Raw genomic sequence first — 20,683 nt, 5'->3', positions numbered from 1 at the left:
GTTTACTCCAGACGTGACTCTTGGCAGTCATGCCAATGAGTTCAATCTTGGTTTTATCAAGCCAGAGAATCTTGTTTCTCATGGTCTTAGAGTCTTAAGGGGCCTTTTGTCAAACTCCAAGCAGGCTGTCATATGCTTTATACTGAGGAGTGGCTTCTGTCTGGCCACTCTACCATAAAGGTCTGCTTGGTGGAGTGCTGCAGAGATAGTTGTCCTTCTGGAAGGTTCTCCCATCTCCACAGATGAACGTTGGAGCTCTGTCAGAGTGACCATCAGGTTTTTGGTCACCTCCCTGACCAAGGCCCTTCTCCCCCAATCGCTCAGTTTGGCCGGGTGACCAGCTCTTGGAAGAGTATTCCATTTATGAATGATGGAGGCCACTGTGTTCTTGGGGACCTTCAATGCTGCATAATTATTTTTGGTGCCCATCCCCAGATCTGTGTCTCGACACAATCCTGTCTCGGAGCTCTACAGACAATTCCTTCGACCTCATGGCTTGGTTTTTGCTCTGACATGCACTGTCAACTCTGGGACGTTATATAGACAGGTGTGTGCCTTCCAAATCATATCCAATCAATTGAATTTACCACAGGTGGACTCCGAACAAGTTGTAGATACATCTCAAGGATGAGTAATTTAAACAAGAGGCACCTGAAAGCAATTTTGAGTCTCATAGCAAAAGGTCTGAATACTTAAGTAAATAAGATATATATATTTTTTTAACTGTTTTCACTTTGTCATTATGGGCTATTGATGACACCCCTCTGAAACAAGATAGCCTAACATCAGAAAAAACCCTCTTCTTTAGCCTACTCCTCCCGCTGCTGCTTGCCTTCGTAAATTCTGATGTTATGCTCCTAAAGTTTCTGGTGATGCGTGGTGCAGACCTCACTACCCTCTGGAGAGCCTTTCGGTTATGGGCGGAGCTGCTGCCATACCAGGCGGTGATACAGCCCGACAGGATGCTCTCTATTGTGCATCTGTAAAAGTTTGTGAGTGTTTTCGGTGACAAACTGACCATTACACCGGATAATCGCAGCTAGCTAGCTACTACCGAGTGCTAGCCTTGAGCCAGGCCCATCTCCCGGCCTGCTCAGTGGACCCTATGACCCTATGATCACTCGGCTACACAGCTGATGCCTCCCAGACTCTTCACTAAGACCACTAGAAGCCACTACATCACCGGATTCCTGCCGTAAGCTCTGGACCTTTGCACCAGATTGGCTATAGTGGCTAACGCCTTGTCCCGAAGCTAGCACCAGTTAGCCTTGAGCCAGGTCCTTCTCCCGGCTAGCAAACAAAATTACTCCAGCTACAATACCTCTTTTGCCAATTGGCCTGGACCCTTTGTCAACACGGAGCTCCACCGATCCATCACGACTGGTCTGCCGACGTAATTCCATCCGATGTGCTCTCAACCGGCCTTTGCAGGATGTAGGTGAAGGCCTTGTCCCGAAGTTAGCACCAGTTAGCCTCGAGCCAGGTGCATCTCCTGGCTAGCGTAGTAATGACTACCTAACGGCTTCCCTGTTTCATATATTGCTGTTCACTGGACCCTATGATCACTTGGCTACATAGCTGATGCCTGCTGGACTGTTCATTAATCACTGGTCTCCATTTTGTTTATTTTGTTTATCTGTCGACCCCAGCCTCGAACTCAGGCCCTGTGTGTAGTTAACCGACCCTCTCTGTCCATTCATCGCCATTTTACCTGTTGTTGTTGTCTTAGCTGATTAACTGTTGTCTTACCCGTTGTTGTCTTAGCTAGCTCTCCCAATCAACACCTGTGATTGCTCTATGCCTCGCTTTATGTCTCTCTAATGTCAATATGCCTTGTATACTGTTGTTTAGGGTAGTTATCATTGTTTTATTTTACTGCGGAGCCCCTAGTCCCACTCAACATGCCTCAGAGAACTCTTTTGTCCCACCTCCCACACATGCGGTGACCTCACCTGGCATAACTGGTGCCTCCAGAGATGCAACCTCTCTTATCGTCACTCAACGCCTAGGTTTACCTCCACTGTACCCGCACCCTACCATACTCCTGTCTGTACATTATGCCTTGAATCTTTCCTACCACGCCCAGAAATCTGCTCCTTTTATTCTCTGTTCCCAACGCACTAGACGACCAGTTCTGATAGCCTTTAGCCGTACCCTCATCCTACTCCTCTGTTCCTCGGGTGACATAAAGGTTAACCCAGGCCCTGTGTGTCCCCAGGCACTCTCATTTGTTGACTTCTGTGACCGTAAAAGCCTTGGTTTCATGCATGTTAACATCAGAAGCCTCCTCCCTAAGTTTGTTTTACTCACTGCTTTAGCAACCTTGATGTCCTTGCCGTGTCTAAATCTTGGATTTGGAAGGCCACCAAAAATTCTGAAATATACATCCCGAATGACAACATTTTCCGTCAAGATAGAACTGCCAAAGGGGGAGGAGTTGCAATCTACTGCAGAGATGGCCTGCATAGTTCTGTCATACTTTCCAGGTCTATGCCCAAACAGTTCGGGCTTCTAATTTAAAAAAATTAATCTCTCCAGAAATGTCTCTCACTGATGCCGCCTGTTACAGACCCCCCTCAGCGCCCAGTTGTGCCCATGACACCATATGTGAATCGATTGCCCCCCCATCTATCTTCAGAGTTCGTTCTGTTAGGTGACCTAAACTGGGATATGCTTAACACCCCGGCCATCCTACAATCCAAGCTAGATGCCCTCAATCTCACACAAATTATCAAGGAACCCACCAAGTACAACCCTAAATCTGTAAACATGGGCACCCTCATAGATATTATCCTGACCAACTTGCCCTCCAAATACACCTCTGCTGTTTTCAATCAGGATCTCAGCGATCACTGCCTCATTGTCTGCATCCATTATGGGTCCGCGGTCAAACGACCACCCCTCATCACTGTCAAACGCTCCCTAAAACACTTCTGCGAGCAGGCCTTTCTAATCGACCTGGCCCGGGTATCCTGGAAGGATATTGACATCATCCCGTCAGTAGAGGATGCCTGGTTGTTCTTTAAAAGTGATTTCCTCACCACCTTAAATAAGCATGTCCCTTTCAAAAAATGTAGAACTAAAAACATATAAAGCCATTGGTTCACTCCAGACCTGACTGCCCTCGACCAGCACAAAAACATCAAGTGCGTACTGCACTAGCATCGAATAGCAATATGCAACTTTTCAGAGAAGTCAGGAACCAATACACACAGTCAGTTAGGAAAGCAAAGGCTAGCCTTTTCAAACAGAAATTTGCATCCTGTAGCTCTAACTCCAAAAGGTTTTGGGACACTGTAAAGTCCATGGAGAATAAGAGCACCTCCTCCCAGCTGCCCACTGCACTGAGGCTAGGAAACACTGTCACCACCGATAAATCCACGATAATCGAGATTTTCAATAAGCATTTCTCTACGGCTGGCCATGCTTTCCTCCTGGCTACCCCAACCCCGGCCAACAGCTCCGCACCCCCTGCAGCTACTTGCCCAAGCCTCCCCCGCTTCTCCTTCACCCAAGTCCAGATAGCTGATGTTCTGAAAGAGCTGCAAAACCTGGACCCGTACAAATCAGTTGGGCTAGACAATCTGGACCCTCTTTCTAAAATTATCAGCCGCCATTGTTGCAACCCCTATAGTCTGTTCAACCTCTCTTTCGTATCGTCCGAGATTCCTAAAGATTGGAAAGCTTCCGCAGTCATCCCCCTCTTCAAAGGGGGTGACACTCTAGAACCAAACTGTTAAAGACCTATATCCATCCTGTCCTTCCTTTCTAAAGTCTTCGAAAGCCAAGTTAACAAACAGATCACTGACCATTTCGAATCCCACCATACCTTCTTCACTGTGCAATCCGGTTTCCGAGCTGGTCACGGGTGCACCTCATCCACGCTCAAGGTACTAAACGATATCATAACCGCCATTGATAAAAGACAGTACTGTGCAGCCGTCTTCATCGACCTGGCCTGTTGTCCGGACCTCTGGCAGTCTCTTTGGGGGTACCACAGGGTTCAATTCTCGGGCCAACTTTTTTCTCTGTATATATCAACGATGTCGCTCTTGCTGCGCGTGATTCCTTGATCCACTTCTACGCAGATGACACCATTCTGTATACATCTGGCCCTTCTTTGGACACTGTGTTAACAAACCTCCAAACGAGCTTCAATGCCATACAACACTACTTCTGTGGCCTCCAACTGCTCTTAAACGCTAGTAAAACTAAATGCATGCTCTTCAACCGATCGCTGCCCGAACCCGCCCGCCCGACTAGCATCACTACTCTGGAAGATTCTGACTTAGAATATGTGGACAATTACAAATACCAAGGTGTCTGGTTAGACTGTAAACTCTCCTTCCAGACTCATATTAAGCATCTCCAATCCAAACTTAAATCTAGAATCGGCTTCCTATTTCGCAACAAAGCCTCCTTCACTCACGCTGCCAAACATACCCTCGTAAAACTGACTCTCCTACCGATTCTTGACTTCGCCGATATCATTTACAAAATAGCCTCCAACACTCTACTCAGCAAACTGGATGCAGTCTATCACAGTGCCATCCGTTTTGTCACCAAAGCCCCATATACCACCCACCACTGCGACCTGTATGCCCTCGTCGGCTGGCCCTCGCTACATATTCGTCGCCAAACCTACTAGCTCCAGGTCATCTATAAGTCTTTGCTATGTAATGCTCCGCCTTAACTCAGCTCACTGGTCACCATAGCAACACCCACCCATAGCACGCGCTCCAGCAGGTATATCTCACTGGTCACCCCCAAAGCCAACACCTATTTGGCCGCCTTTCCTTCCAGTTCTCTGCTGCCAATGACTGGAACGAATTGCTAAAATCGCTGAAGTTGGAGACTTATATCTCCCTCACTAACTTTAAGCATCAGCTGTCTGAGCAGCTTACCGCTCGATGCAGCTTTACACAGCCCATCTGTAAATAGCCCATCCAACTACCTACCTCATCCCCATTTTTTTGCTATTTTGCACACCAGTATTTCTACTTGCACATCATCATCTGCACATCCATCACTCCAGTGTTAATTTCCAAATGTGTAATTACTTCGCTACTATGGCCTATTTATTGCCGTGCCTCCTTACTCCATTTGCACACAATGTATATAGAGTTTTCTATTGTGTTATTGACTATGTTTGTTTATCCCATGAGTAACTCTGTGGTGTTGTTTTTTGCCGCACTGCTTTGCTTTATCTTGGTCAGGTCGCAGTTGTAAATGAGAACTTGTTCTCAACTGGCCTACCTGGTTAAATAAAGGTGAAAAACTAAATTTAATTAAAAATACATTTAAAAAATCATAACTTTATTAACAACACACAAATGGATACTGTCATTAACACGGTTCTTAATACTCTAGCAAACATTATATTAAGCAGGACATTCAAGCGAGCCTTACAATTATAATCCAAAGTAGTGTGAAATGCACTCATAATCTTCCCCGTGGCTCAGTTGGTAGAGCATGGTGTTTGCAACGCCAGCATGGTGTCTGCAACGCCAGGGTTGTGGGTTCGATTCCCACGGGGGTCCAGTACAAAAAATAAAAAATAATAATTTTAAAAAATGCATGAAATGAAATGTATGCATTCACTACTGTAAGTCGCTCATAAGAGCGTCTGCTAAATGTCTAAAATGTAAATGTAATCTTCCTGGAAATGGAGGTTACTTCCCTGACTTTTCCCCCATTCACATCAGAATACATTGTGAAAAACTAAAGACTTTGCTCACCATTTTTACTCTAATCAGATATAGTACATCCATAACTATCGGTTTCCTCATTAGCAGGGAGGAGTTTCTACAACCAAATTGCATGTGCATCTCCCTCTTGCCGCAATTTTTAGGAAAGACAGAAAGGGCCCTATATGTGAGACCAAAAGTCGTCTGGCACAGTGCTTAGAGTTTCAACAACATGAATAACTTATTTCTAGCCTACAATCATCGATGTTACTACTAAAATATGACTGTTCTTGCTCATTTTAAGACAATTGTCAAATCATTTTAACGTTCATTACAGACTTCAATTGTTGTACAACATCATGGCAACGCTGTTGGCATCACCTTTTACAGTGGATTTCCGCTGTTGTGGGCCTTTAACCATCTGTCTGACTTTGTTGTTCACACAGGAGAGAGGCGGGACTATCGTGGATCCTCTGGGGAGCCTCAACAACCTCATGATTCTGACGAGGCAGAGAAGAGTCTCTCCAGATCAGAACACCTCAAGAAACACCTGCAGAGATCCACAGGGAAGAGAACTCACTGCTGCTCTGACTGTGGGAAGAGATTCACCTCCTCATCAGGCATTACAATTCATCAGAGAATCCACACAGGAGAGAAATCTTATAGCTGTGATCAATGTGGGAAGTGTTTTACTCATTCAACCAGCCTGATATCACACCAGAGAACACACACAGGAGAGAAACCTTATAGCTGTGGTCAATGTGGGAAGAGTTTTGGTCAATTTGGCCATCTGACAGTGCACCAGAGAATACACACAGGAGAGAAACCTTATAGCTGTGATCAATGTGGGAGGAGTTTTACTAGATCTGGCTCTCTGACTTTTCACCAGAGAACACACACAGGAGAGAAACCTTATAACTGTGATCAATGTGGGAAGAGTTTTACTAGATCTGGCTCTCTGACTTTTCACCAGAGAACACACACAGGAGAGAAACCTTATAGCTGTGATCAATGTAGGAAGAGTTTTACTACATCTGGCTCTCTGACTTTACACCAGAGAACACACACAGGAGAGAAACCTTATAGCTGTGATCAATGTGGGAAGAGTTTTACTACATCTGGCCCGCTGACTTTACACCAGAGAACACACACCGGAGATAAACCTTATAGCTGTAGTCAATGTGGGAAGAGTTTTGTTACATCTAGCAGTCTGACTATTCACCAGAGAACACACACAGGAGATAAACCTTATAGCTGTTATCAATGTGGGAAGAGTTTTACTCAGTCAAACAGCCTGGTACGACACCAGAGAACACACACAGGAGAGAAATCTCTTAGCTGTGACCAGAGATAATCTGATTAAAGATCTCTGGTCAAATTTTAGAAAATACATGAAGGAGTTGTTTCATGATATCAATGAATTAATGTCACAATGTAGAATGTTTTAACATCGTAGTAGGAGTATTTTAATGATGTCACAATGTAGAACCCTAAACGTTTGCCCCCTGTTCTATTGATTTCAACATGATATGGATATTAGCCTCAGGGGGAAAATCCAGGCTCTGAAATGAAAGAGTACTGCTTATGTGATTTAACAAAAAGTGACTAACACAAAAAGAGCTGTGTTACACTTACCATGTTGGTGACCCACTTTAATCAAAATGCAACACTTCAAAATGTAGCTAGCTGTTTTCTACAAGTTGTCCTCTAACCAGTGATGTACACATTATTCCCTCCTCTCACAAATGATTTTAGCATGATATTGATGAGTGATGACAAGTAAGTGTTGCGTTCCTTTGTTTAGCGACCCCTACATTTAAATGCATCTCTCCAAAATGTAGCTGACTGTCTTCTGCAGGTTGACCTCTAATCAGTGAGTTAACAGATATCTCCCATTTCCATGTGTTTTTTTAGTTGTGTTAGTTTCAACAGCACGTACAACCTGATTTCCCCCCTAATCGATATCAGTGATTTATTGCTACTTGTCAAAACTAGAGCATTTCTGGTGCTTGTGCAGTTTATAAGGTGCTTGTTTAAAAAAATACAAGTAATATGATTATTGTGGCAGATGTTTGTGTATATAGCACATTTTATGTTTATGTTTTCAATTTATCCCAAACTGTTTCTGCATATTGGTTATTGATTTGGGAACGTTAAAACTGTGTTTTGACATTGGGGATATCCCACCTAGCAAAATGTAATTGAAAAGCTGTTGAAAATAAGATTATGCAACCAAGTATTTCATATTTACATTTCATGTAACATTTAGTAATGATAATTATTTATGTAACCAACTGACATCTTTTGGGTACAATAATATTGACGTTGTTGCCCTGCTTTTATAATATCAGGGTTCATTCTCCGATGTGTCAACCCAAATGTACTAGAGCATGACATTGGGGACTGGGCCCTGATCCAACAACATGCCTATCTATGGTCTCTACACAAAGAGTACTGTTTTTACAGTAGATACTGTCTGCTGAGAATTATAAGTATCTTTCATACAAATCTTAACCTTGTGACCTGTTCTATACATCTGTTGTTCATCATGTAGGTTGAAAGGGCTATAAAAGACCTTTGTACTTTTGTCCCGTGGGTCCACCAGCCATCATTATCGTAGGGCACTCAATTGATTCACTTTATATGTGTACGTTGTATTGACCTGCTCCCTTATAAGTGAATAAATATTTAGTTTAAGAATAACTGACTTGTATGATAAGTTTGTATCTCCTCATTTGATATTAAAGAAATTAACAACCAGATTTGGGGATGTGAATCTTCACTTGGTGACCGCTCCTGGTGACCTGGGTAAATGATGCATGAGGGATCCCTCTAACTTGGGATCTCAGGGTGACCACACTTCGGGAACGGAGCAGATGGACCCACCTTTGATCTGAGAGGCAGCGAGCCAAGTGGATACCATCAGAATAGTATATACATCAGTACATCTCCAGGGGCAGCGAGCCGAGTGGATACCACATCTCGAACGTAGTTTAAAAAAAGAAAGAGGTGAGCGACACACACAAAGAGTTTTTAGAAAAGCCCCGTAGGCTCTGAGTGTGTATTCCTGTGTGGAGGTGAAAACAGGGCCCAGTCAGGAGGCTCTGAGTGTGTATTCCTGTGTGGAGGTGTAAACAGGGCCCAATCAGGAGAATCTGAGGCTGAGTCAGCTATCTGTGTGAACTGGATGAAAACTAGAATCTGTATTTACTAAGTAAGACCATTTGTGATATAGTATAAGATAGTAAGGTGCACCTGTAATTGTTTTAAACCTGTAATTATTTTAAACCTGTACCCCATTTAAGAAGTATTGACAGATGTAAATGTATGAGTTGCATTATCCTAGGAACTAACCATGAGATTGAAATGTGAAAATATTCCTGCAGGTAATTTTTTTTGTTGAAAAACAACTAATTGATTAGGTATGTTTGGGAATAGATTGAGCCTATTCCTGGAAACATTGAACCACTGTAGTTTACATCAATTATAATTTCTAAAGTGGAAGTTGGAAAAGTTATATTTGAGTGTTTCAGTGAATGGTTAGTGAGGGAGGCCCTGCGCTCTCGCTTCCCCAGTTAAGTTAATTTTCATTCCAATCTCCTTTGCATTAGCGTAGCCTCTCCTGTAGTCTGTCAACTATGTGTCTGTCTATCCCTGTTCTCTCCTCTCTGCACAGGCCACACAAACGCCTCACACCGCGTGACCGCTGCCACTCTAACGTGGTGGTCCCAGCGCGCACGACCCACGTGGAGTTCCAGGTCTCCGGCAGCCTCTGGAACTGCCGGTCTGCAGCCAACAAGGCAGAGTTCATCTCAGCCTATGCTACCCTCCAGTCCCTCGACTTCTTGGCGCTGACGGAAACATGGATTACCACAGAAAACACTGCTACTCCTACTGCTCTCTCCTCGTCTGGCCACGTGTTCTCGCATACCCCGAGAGCATCTGGTCAGCGGGGTGGTGGCACTGGAATCCTCATCTCTCCCAAGTGGACATTCTCTCTTTCTCCCCTGACCCATCTGTCTATCTCCTCATTTGAATTCCATGCTGTCACAGTCACTAGCCCATTCAAGCTTAACATCCTTATCAATTATCGCCCTCCAGGTTCCCTTGGAGAGTTCATCAATGAGCTTGACGCCTTGATAAGTTCCTTTCCTGAGGATGGCTCACCCCTCACAGTTCTGGGTGACTTTAGCCTCCCTACGTCTACCTTTGACTCATTTCTCTCTGCCTCCTTCTTTTCACTCCTCTCCTCTTTTGACCTCACCCTCTCACCATCCCCCCTACTCACAAGGCAGGCCATACGCTTGACCTCATCTTTACTAGATGCTGTTCTTCTACTGATCTCACTGCAACTCCCCTCCAAGTCTCCGACCACTACCTTGTATCCTTTTCCCTCTCGTTCTCCTCCAACACTACTCACTCTGCCCCTACTCAGATGGTATTGCGCCGTCGCAACCTTCGCTCTCTCTCTCCTGCTACTCTCTCCTCTTCCATCCTATCATCTCTTCCCTCTGCTCAATCAGTCTCCAACCAATCTCCAGATTCTGCTTCCTCAACCCTCCTCTCCTCCCTTTCTGCATCCTTTGACTCTCTATGTCCCCTATCCTCCCAGCCGGCTCGGTCTTCCCCTCCTGCTCCGTGGCTTGACGACTCATTGCGAGCTCACAGAACAGAGCTCCGGGCAGCCGAGCGGAAATGGAGGAAAACTAGCCTCATTGCGGACCTGGCATCTTTTCACTCCCTCCTCTCTACATTTTCTTCCTCTGTTTCTGCTGCTAAAGCCATTTTCTACCACTCTAAATTCCAAGCATCTGCCTCTAACCCTAGGAAGCTCTTTGCCACCTTCTCCTCCCTCCTGAATCCTCCTCTCCCTCCCCCCCTCCTCCCTCTCTGCGGACGACATTCGATCCTCGTTTGTTAAGTCAAATGACACCGCTGGTCCTGCTCATGTTGCCCTACCCTATGCTTTGACCTCTTTCTCCCCTCTCTCTCCAGATGAAACCTTGCGGCTTGTGACAGCCGGCCGCCCAACAACCTGCCCGCTTGACCCTATCCCCTCCTCTCTTCTCCAGACCATTTCCGGAGACCTTCTCACCTTGCTCATCAACTATTCCTTGACCGCTGGCTACGTCCCTTCCATCTTCAAGAGTGCGAGAGTTGCACCCCTTCTCAAAAAATCTACACTCGATCCCTCTGATGTCAACAACTACAGGTTTCAAGACTGGTCATTCAACTGAGACTGCTCTTCTCTGTGTCACGGAGGCTCTCCGCACTGCTAAAGCTAACTCTCTCTCCTCTGCTCTCATCCTTCTAGACCTATCTGCTGCCTTTGATACTGTGAACCATCAGATCCTCCTCTCCACCCTCTCCGAGTTGGGCATCTCCGGTGCGGCTCGCTCTTGGATTGCGTCCTACCTGACAGGTCGCTCCTACCAGGGAGCGTGGCGAGAATCTGTCTCCGCACCACGTGCTCTCACCACTGGTGTCCCCAGGGCTCAGTTCTAGGCCCTCTCCTATTCTCGCTATACACCAAGTCACTTGGCTCTGACATATCCTCACACGGTCTCTCCTATCATTGCTACGCAGACGACACACAATTAATCTTCTCCTTTCCCCCTTCTGATAACCAGGTGGCGAATCGCGTCTCTGCATGTCTGGCAGACATATCAGTGTGGATGACGGATCACCACCTCAAGCTGAACCTTGGCAAGACGGAGCTGCTCTTCCTCCCGGGGAAGGACTGCCCGTTCCATGATCTCGCCATCACGGCTGACAACTCCATTGTGTCCTCCTCCCAGAGTGCTAAGAGCCTTGGCGTGACCCTGGACAACACCCTGTCGTTCTCCGCTAAGATCAGGGCGGTGACCCGATCCTGTAGGTTCATGCTCTACAACATTCGCAGAGTACGACCCTGCCTTACACAGGAAGCGGCGCAGGTCCTAATCCAGGCACTTGTCATCTCCCGTCTTTAAACCCCTACAACATTAAACCCCTACAACTCATCCAGAACGCCGCAGCCCGTCTGGTGTTCAACCTTCCCAAGTTCTCTCACGTAACCCCGCTCCTCCGCACACTCCACTGGCTTCCAGTTGAAGCTTGCATCTGCTACAAGACCATGGTGCTTGCCTACGGAGCTGTGAGAGGAACGGCACCTCCGGACCTTCAGGCTCTGATCAGTCCCTACACCCAAAGAAGGGCACTGTGTTCATCCTCCTCTGGTCTGCTCGCCTCCCTACCTCTGCGGAAGCACAGTTCCTGCTCAGCCCAGTCAAAACTGTTCGCTGCTCTGGCACCCCAATGGTGGAACAAGCTCCCTCACGACGCCAGGACAGCGGAGTCAATCACCACCTTCCGGAGACACCTGAGACCCCACCTCTTTAAGGAATACCTGGGATAGGATAAAGTAATCCCCCTCCCCCCAAAAAAAGATATAGATATACTATTGTAAAGTGGTTGTTCCACTGGATATCATAAGGTGATTGCACCAATTTGTAAGTCGCTTTGGATAAGAGCGTCTGCTAAATGACGTAAATGTAAATTAATAGCATTGTGTGACTGTGATATGAGAGTTGTGACTGTGATATGAGAGTTGTGTGACTGTGATATGAGAGTTGTGTGACTGTGATATGAGAGTTGTGGAAATGAGTCTTAATCTGTCGTCTGGATAGTAACATATAGAAGTTTTCTTAATCAGATGATTGTGATGTGGATAATAAGCGTGAGGATATTTTAGAAAGCAGCGGAAGGTCTATAGTTCCTGGGAGGCTTGATTTTGCCGTGGTCTCTGGGAGGTTAGAGAACCGTTGAGGATCCCATGGTCATTGTTCATTGTGGATAAGAGCGTCTGCTAAATGACGTAAATGTAAATGTAAAATTGTCCGGGAAACAAACATATTTTTTTGGTTCCGTTAATCAGATGAAACCTGCCCCTACAAGCGACTTCCCCTACAAACCAACGACTCCCTTTGAAAACGGGCCGATGCGGCATCAGAAACATTTATTATAGTGTAAAAATGTACTACAAAGTGTAGCTAAACAGAATAACTTTGGTCACACCCACTCAGCACATGACGTCAAAGTACGTTGAATTATGGTCGATATCAGGTCTGTCTGTGGCCTCTATTTCGCCCTAAAATATTCATCCCAAATTGGGCTTTGTATAACTATGTAAATGTCTCTCGGACAAGGTGACTTTTATCAATATACACTCTAAAAAGTAAAGGTTCCTGGAGTATCCTGTAGGGGTTCTTCAAATTGAAACTGTGGGGGAACCCCTATAAGTTCTCCAAAGAACCCCTTATCATGGTTCCTCAAAGAACCTTTTGGGGTTCCTTTTTTAACTCCCTGTCCACCCTCCCTCCTTATAAAAAAAATATTTTAATAACAATATTGACAATATTGATTTAAATAATTCATTGTTTATTTTTAGTGGCACCACAAATGTGAATTAATATTTACAAAACCATTTACCAAACAAAACACATTACAAAATTGAAACATTTCTGCAGACATGTCAGACCATAATAAATAATACATTTACTTTGTATAGTGCTTTTCATGACATTTAGAATTTATGAAATAATGATGTAAAATAAAAACAACATTGAAAATGAATCATAGGTAAACTAACAACATTGTAGACTTGATGCTAAATACAGATTTTTCAGCTTTAGTGTGTATATCGTATCCACTTAGTTATGTTAGGAAGTTTTCCATCTTTATGACCGGCCCTGGTAACTTCACCCCAACTTCTCTTATCCCCAGAACACAGTAACTTAACAACATAAGTGTTTTTCTGACATTTTGGGGAAATTGAAGGGAAAATAAAAAATACAGACGTAGCAGAGCTCCAAGTCCCATGGGGACGTCCTCGAGGGTGTGGATGTTCTCCCCATCAAAGGCCAGCGGGATTTCACTCTCATGGTGAAATGGATTTCCACCGATGTGCAGTAAAGGAGTGAAGAGTGGTGAAATCTATGTCAACAAAAGTAAGAAAAGATTAATACACATACAAAGAACAGAACAAATGTTCAGCTGTATTTTTATATAAGCATGCACACCTATGTTAATGAAGAAACAGATGATTGGTGTATAGACATACCTTGTCATGGACATAAAGGCCACTCGGTTCCTCGTTGAAGAGGTTGGGCAAGAGCAGAATCGCTGCTGTGGTCTCCAGTCCTAGTAAAGTAAAGCAATGATCTTACTACACTTGATAATTTTATTACAAAATACATTAGAGAAAGGGAAGGAATAAGAGCGGTTGTTGGCTTTATGGAAACGATATACAATATATGGAAAAGAATATAGTTGAGGAAATAATCCAAACCTAGTTGTGCCTAGTTAGGACATAACGCTAGCTAACGGTACTGTACTGTAGCTCATACAACGCCCACGCTCAAACCCGGCTTTCTAATATTTACGTTCATTAACTATAGTAACGTTATGGAAGATATTCACAGAAAACCATCATTGTCTTCGTTATTCATTAATAGTATGTTATATTATTATAATAAATGATTTCGAGACATATTCAGAGCCAAACATCAACCCAACTTAACCTTTTTAACTGTTGTCGCATTCAAACTTGTCACCATCGTTTTCAGTTGTAATTGCGAAGTTCCCGGAAGAAGTCCAGCAACAACGGTGGTTCCTCGATGAACCCACCTTGAACCCAAAGAACCCTAACAAGTTCTTTGAAGAACCTTTTGGGGCAGTTTTTCATTGACCAAGAACCCTTGCAGACTTGTTTTTGTTGCCGATCTTACTTTGATACCTGACGGTTTTTTACTTTTTCATTACCGTATATTTTTACTTTTTCCCTCACTCAACTTTTTTCATTCAACTTTTTCACCCCGGAGGTTTTATCTGGACATGGTTCGTCAGGACTTCAAACAGCCGAAGCTAAGTAACATTAACATGATGCCTTCTAATTGCAGTCGTTGTACTTATAATATACAGGAGAACGATCGCCTTACGGCAAGGATAGCTGTGCTGCAAGCCCAGCTTCAGACGCGATCGTTAGGCAAGGGTAATTTCAGTGTAGGAAAGGATGAAACAGCGTCTGTGCCACCAGTAAGTACAGATAGTAACGTTAGTATAAACCCCCTCGCACGGTCCCCGCAGCCGGACATCTTTCTCATGGCTTCTGGAGGGAAACGCTGTAGGAATGCTCAACCGGTGTCGCTTATTCAGCCGACAGAAACTTTCAACCGGTTCTCCCCATTAAGCGAGTCGGAGTCGGAGGCCGAGACTTCTCTGGTCTCTACTCCTCCCGTTGTGGGGTCTGAGACGCCGACGGCTCCCACCATTAGCTCTGACAAATTGAAAACCCTAGTCATTGGCGACTCCATTACCCGCAGTATTAGACTTAAAACTAATCATCCAGCGATCATACACTGTTTACCAGGGGGCAGGGCTACCGACGTTAAGGCTAATCTAAAGACGGTGCTGGCTAAAGCTAAAACTGGCGAGTATAGAGATATTGTTATCCACGTCGGCACCAACGATGTTAGGATGAAACAGTCAGAGGTCACCAAGCGCAACATAGCTTCAGCGTGTAAATCAGCTAGAAAGATGTGTCGGCATCGATTAATTGTCTCTGGCCCCCTCCCAGTTAGGGGGAGTGATGAGCTCTACAGCAGAGTCTCACAACTCAATCGCTGGTTGAAAACTGTTTTCTGCCCCTCCCAAAAGATAGAATTTGTAGATAATTGGCCCTCTTTCTGGGACTCACCCACAAACAGGACCAAGCCTGGCCTGTTGAGGAGTGACGGACTCCATCCTAGCTGGAGGGGTGCTCTCATCTTATCTACGAACATAGACAGGGCTCTAACTCCTCTAGCTCCACAATGAAATAGGGTGCAGGCCAGGCAGCAGGCTGTTAGCCAGCCTGCCAGCTTAGTGGAGTCTGCCACTAGCACAGTCAGTGTAGTCAGCTCAGCTTTCCCCATTGAGACCGTGTCTGTGCCTCGATCTAGGTTGGGCAAAATTAAAAATGGCGGTGTTCGCTTTAGCAATCTCACTAGTATAAAGACCTCCTCCATTCCTGCCATTATTGAAAGAGATTGTGATACCTCACATCTCAAAATTGGGTTACTTAATGTTAGATCCCTCACTTCCAAGGCAGTTATAGTCAATGAACTAATCACTGATAATAATCTTGATGTGATTGGCCTGACTGAAACATGGCTTAAGCCTGATGAATTTACTGTGTTAAATGAGGCCTCACCCCCAGGTTACATTAGTGACCATACCCCCGTGCATCCGGCAAAGGCGGAGGTGTTGCTAACATTTACGATAGCAAATTTCAATTTACAAAAAAAAACAACAATGACGTTTTCGTCTTTTGAGCTTCTAGTCATGAAATCTATGCAGCCTACTCACTCACTTTTTATAGCTACTGTTTATAGGCCTCCTGGGCCATATGCAGTGTTCCTCACTGAGTTCCCTGAATTCCTATCGGATCTTGTAGTCATAGCAGATAATATTCTAATTTTTGGTGACTTTAACATTCACATGGAAAAGTCCACAGACCCACTCCAAAAGGCTTTCGGAGCCATCATCGACTCAGTGGGTTTTGTCCAACATGTCTCTGGACCTACTCACTGCCACAGTCATACTCTGGACCTAGTTTTGTCCCATGGAATAAATGTTGTGGATCTAAATGTTTTTCCTCATAATCCTGGACTATCGGACCACCATTTTATTACGTTTGCAATTGCAACAAATAATCTGCTCAGACCCCAACCAAGGAGCATTAAAAGTCGTGCTATAAATTCTCAGACAACCCAAAGATTCCTTGATGCCCTTCCAGACTGCCTCTGCCTACCCAAGGACGTCAGAGGACAAAAATCAGTTAACCACCTAACCGAGGAACTCAATTTAACCTTGCGCAATACCCTAGATGCAGTTGCACCCCTAAAAACTAAAAACATCTGTCATAAGAAACTAACTCCCTGGTATACAGAAAATACACGAGCTCTGAAGCAAGCTTCCAGAAAATTGGAACGGAAATGGCGCCACACCAAACTGGAAGTCTTCCGACTAGCTTGGAAAGACAGTACCGTGCAGTATCGAAGAGCCCTTACTGCTGCTCGATCATCCTATTTTTCCAACTTAATTGAGGAAAATAAGAACAATCCGAAATTTCTTTTTGATACTGTCGCAAAGCTAACTAAAAAGCAGCCTTCGCAAATGGAGGATGGCTTTCACTTCAGCAGTAATAAATGTATGAACTTCTTTGAGGAAAAGATCATGATCATTAGAAAGCAAATTACAGACTCCTCTTTAAATCTGGGTATTCCTCCAAAGCTCCATTGTCCTGAGTCTGCACAACTCTGCCAGGACCTAGGATCAAGGGAGATACTAAAGTGTTTTAGTACTATATCTCTTGACGCAATGATGAAAATAATCATGGCCTCCAAACCCTCAAGCTGCATACTGGACCCTATTCCAACTAAACTACTGAAAGAGCTGCTTCCTGTGCTTGGCCCTCCTATGTTGAACATAATAAACGGCTCTCTATCCACCGGATGTGTACCAAGCTCACTAAAAGTGGCAGTAATAAAGCCTCTCTTGAAAAAGCCGAATCTTGATCCAGAAATTATAAAAACTATCGGCCTATATCGAATCTTCCATTCCTCTCCAAAATTTTAGAAAAAGCTGTTGCACAGCAACTGACTGCCTTCCTGAAGACAAACAATGTATACGAAACGCTTCAGTCTGGTTTTAGACCCCATCATAGCACTGAGACTGCACTTGTGAAGGTGGTAAATGACCTTTTAATGACGTCAGACCGAGGCTCTGCATCTGTCCTCGTGCTCCTAGATCTTAGTGCCGCTTTTGATACCATCGATCACCACATTCTTTTGGAGAGATTGGAAACCCAAATTGGTCTACATGGACAAGTTCTGGCCTGGTTTAGATCTTATCTGTCGGAAAGATATCAGTTTGTCTCTGTGAATGGTTTGTCCTCTGACAAATCAATTGTAAATTTCGGTGTTCCTCAAGGTTCCGTTTTAGGACCACTATTGTTTTCACTATATATTTTACCTCTTGGGGATGTCATTCGAAAACATAATGTTAAATTTCACTGCTATGCAGACGACACACAGCTGTACATTTCAATGAAACATGGTGAAGCCCCAAAATTGCCCTCGCTAGAAGCCTGTGTTTCAGACATAAAGAAGTGGATGGCTGCAAACTTTCTACTTTTAAACTCGGACAAAACAGAGATGCTTGTTCTAGGTCCCAAGAAACAAAGAGATCTTCTGTTGAATCTGACAATTAATCTGGATGGTTGTACAGTCGTCTCAAATAAAACTGTGAAGGACCTCGGCGTTACTCTGGACCCTGATCTCTCTTTTGAAGAACATATCAAGACTGTTTCAAGGACAGCTTTTTTCCATCTACGTAACATTGCAAAAATCAGAAATTTTCTGTCCAAAAATGACGCAGAAAAATTAATCCATGCTTTTGTTACTTCTAGGCTGGACTACTGCAATGCTCTACTTTCCGGCTACCCGGATAAAGCACTAAATAAACTTCAGTTAGTGCTAAATACGGCTGCTAGAATCCTGACTAGAACCAAAAAATTTGATCATATTACTCCAGTGTTAGCCTCCCTACACTGGCTTCCTGTTAAGGCAAGGGCTGATTTCAAGGTTTTACTGCTAACCTTCAAAGCATTACATGGGCTTGCTCCTACCTATCTTTCCGATTTGGTCCTGCCGTACATACCTACACGTACGCTACGGTCACAAGACGCAGGCCTCCTAATTGTCCCTAGAATTTCTAAGCAAACGGCTGGAGGTAGGGCTTTCTCCTATAGAGCTCCATTTTTATGGAATGGTCTGCCTACCAATGTGAGAGACGCAGACTCAGTCTCAACCTTTAAGTCTTTACTGAAGACTTATCTCTTCAGTAGGTCCTATGATTAAGTATAGTCTGGCCCAGGAGTGTGAAGGTGAACGGAAAGGCTGGAGCAACGAACCGCCCTTGCTGTCTATGCCTTGCCGGTTCCCCTCTTTCCACTGGGATTCTCTGCCTCTAACCCTTTTACAGAGGCTGAGTCACTGGCCTACTGGTGTTCTTCCATGCCGTCCATGGGAGGGGTGCGTCACTTGAGTGGGTTGAGTCACTGACGTGGTCTTCCTGTCTGGGTTGGCGCCCCCCCTTGGGTTGTGCCATGGCGGAGATCGTTGTGGGCTATACTCGGCCTTGTCTTAGGACGGTAAGTTGGTGGTTGGAGACATCCCTCTAGTGGTGTGGGGGCTGTGCTTTGGCAAAGTGGGTGGGGTTATATCCTGCCTGTTTGGCCCTGTCCGGGGTATCATCGGATGGGGCCACAGTGTCTTCTGATCCCTCCTGTCTCAGCCTCCAGTATTTATGCTGCAGTAGTTTATGTGTCGGGGGCTAGGGTCAGTCTGTTACATCTGGAGTATTTCTCTTGTCTTATCCGGTGTCCTGTGTGTATTTAAATATGCTCTCTCTAATTCTCTCTTTCTCTCTTTCTGTCTTTCTCTCGGAGGACCTGAGCCCTAGGACCATGCCTCAGGACTACCTGGTATGATGACTCCTTGCTGTCCCCAGTCCACCTGGCCGTGCTGCTGCTCCAGTTTCAACTGTTCTGCCTGCGGCTATGGAACCCTGACCTGTTCACCGGACGTGCTTGTTGCACCCTCGACAACTACTATGATTATTATTATTTGACCATGCTGGTCATTTATGAACATTTTAACATTTTAACATTTTGACCATGTTCTGTTATAATATCCACCCTGCACAGCCAGAAGAGGACTGGCCACCCCTCATAGCCTGGTTCCTCTCTAGGTTTCTTCCTAGGTTTTTGGCCTTTCTAGGGAGTTTTTCCTAGGGAGTTTTTCCTAGCCACCGTGCTTCTTTCACATGCTTTGCTTGCTGTTTGGGGTTTTAGGCTGGGTTTCTGTACAGCACTTTGAGAATATCAGCTGATGTACGAAGGGCTATATAAAAATAAATTTGATTTGATTTTTACGGTTCTTAGGGGATCTGAGAACAACTCCAGTTGAACCCTTCATTTTTAGAGTGTAGTTGGCTCTATTTACTCTCAGATTCAAACATGATGATTAGCATCAACATCAGGTCAGCTGCTGCTGCTCCAATACAATATGAGGTGAGACGGTGAACTGATGTTGAACTGGGCAGTCAGCTGCTGCTGCTCCAATACAGTATGAGGTGAGACGGTGAACTGATGTTGAACTGGGCAGTCAGCTGCTGCTGCTCCAATACAGTATGAGGTGAGACGGTGAACTGATGTTGAATCATAACGATTAAGTTAATTGAAATTAATTAGTGAAACTGTTAAAAAAATAGTATATGTCATATTAAATATATTGCTCGATTGTTATCATATAGAAACATCATGGAATATTGTACATCATATTAAATATATTACTCTATTGTTATCATATAGAAACATCATGGAATATTGTACATCATATTAAATATATTACTCTATTGTTATCATATAGAAACATCATGGAATATTGTACATCATATTAGCATCAACATACATTATTGTTTCATTCAATTTCACATAAATAAGGATATTTAATATTTTCAAGTTCAGAAGTCAGAACCCATCACCTGCTATGTAAAAGAGACAGAAGAATGCACAATGGTCAATGCTATCTGGGATCCTTGGGACATCCCTACCCTAAACCCTAACCTTAACCATTTTAAATGTCAACTTCAACGGGCTAGGGACGTCCCAAGGATGTATCTCTACCTGAAAATACATGATCTAAGTGATTGATAGTTGGTATTCAGCAGTCATAAAGCCTTATTTACTTGAATTAACTACTAAAATAGTGATTTTGTCAGACAGCAGCTCTACACTTTATTGACTGACTGATCCATTCATCCTTCCATCCCTCCTCAGCCTTCCTCTCCTCTGAAGACCCAGTGAGGGTGGAGCTCAGTCAGAGAGCTGTTGAGGGACTGGTTAGGAAGAA

At 44.4% G+C, this 20,683-nt stretch overlaps 1 protein-coding gene and 1 long non-coding RNA gene across 2 annotated transcripts in view; one reads left to right on the top strand and one right to left on the bottom strand.

The window, feature by feature from the left end:
* The window catches only part of LOC123740630 (zinc finger protein 180-like), a gene marked incomplete at its 5' end in the record, with an annotated part of 52,795 nt that extends 44,346 nt beyond the window's left edge, over positions 1–8,449 (top strand). Inside the window, one exon of the mRNA XM_045714144.1 lies at positions 6,308–8,449. Within this exon, the coding sequence (XP_045570100.1) occupies positions 6,308–7,041 (734 nt within the window). The remainder of the gene's footprint in view (positions 1–6,307) is intronic.
* Positions 8,450–13,624: 5,175 nt separating this feature from the next.
* On the bottom strand, positions 13,625–14,289 carry LOC123740633 (uncharacterized). Its single transcript, XR_006768491.1, has 3 exons — positions 14,249–14,289; positions 13,789–13,868; positions 13,625–13,661 (listed from the first exon to the last, which is right to left on the bottom strand). It is a non-coding gene; the product is annotated as an uncharacterized lncRNA (long non-coding RNA).
* Between the last annotated feature and the right edge of the window lie 6,394 nt (positions 14,290–20,683).

This window comes from Salmo salar, unplaced genomic scaffold (assembly GCF_905237065.1).
Source record: "Salmo salar unplaced genomic scaffold, Ssal_v3.1, whole genome shotgun sequence".
NCBI classification, from domain to species: Eukaryota; Metazoa; Chordata; class Actinopteri; order Salmoniformes; family Salmonidae; genus Salmo; species Salmo salar.
The sequence above is the reverse complement of the archived record's forward strand: the minus strand, read 5'-3'. Positions and strand labels throughout refer to the sequence as shown.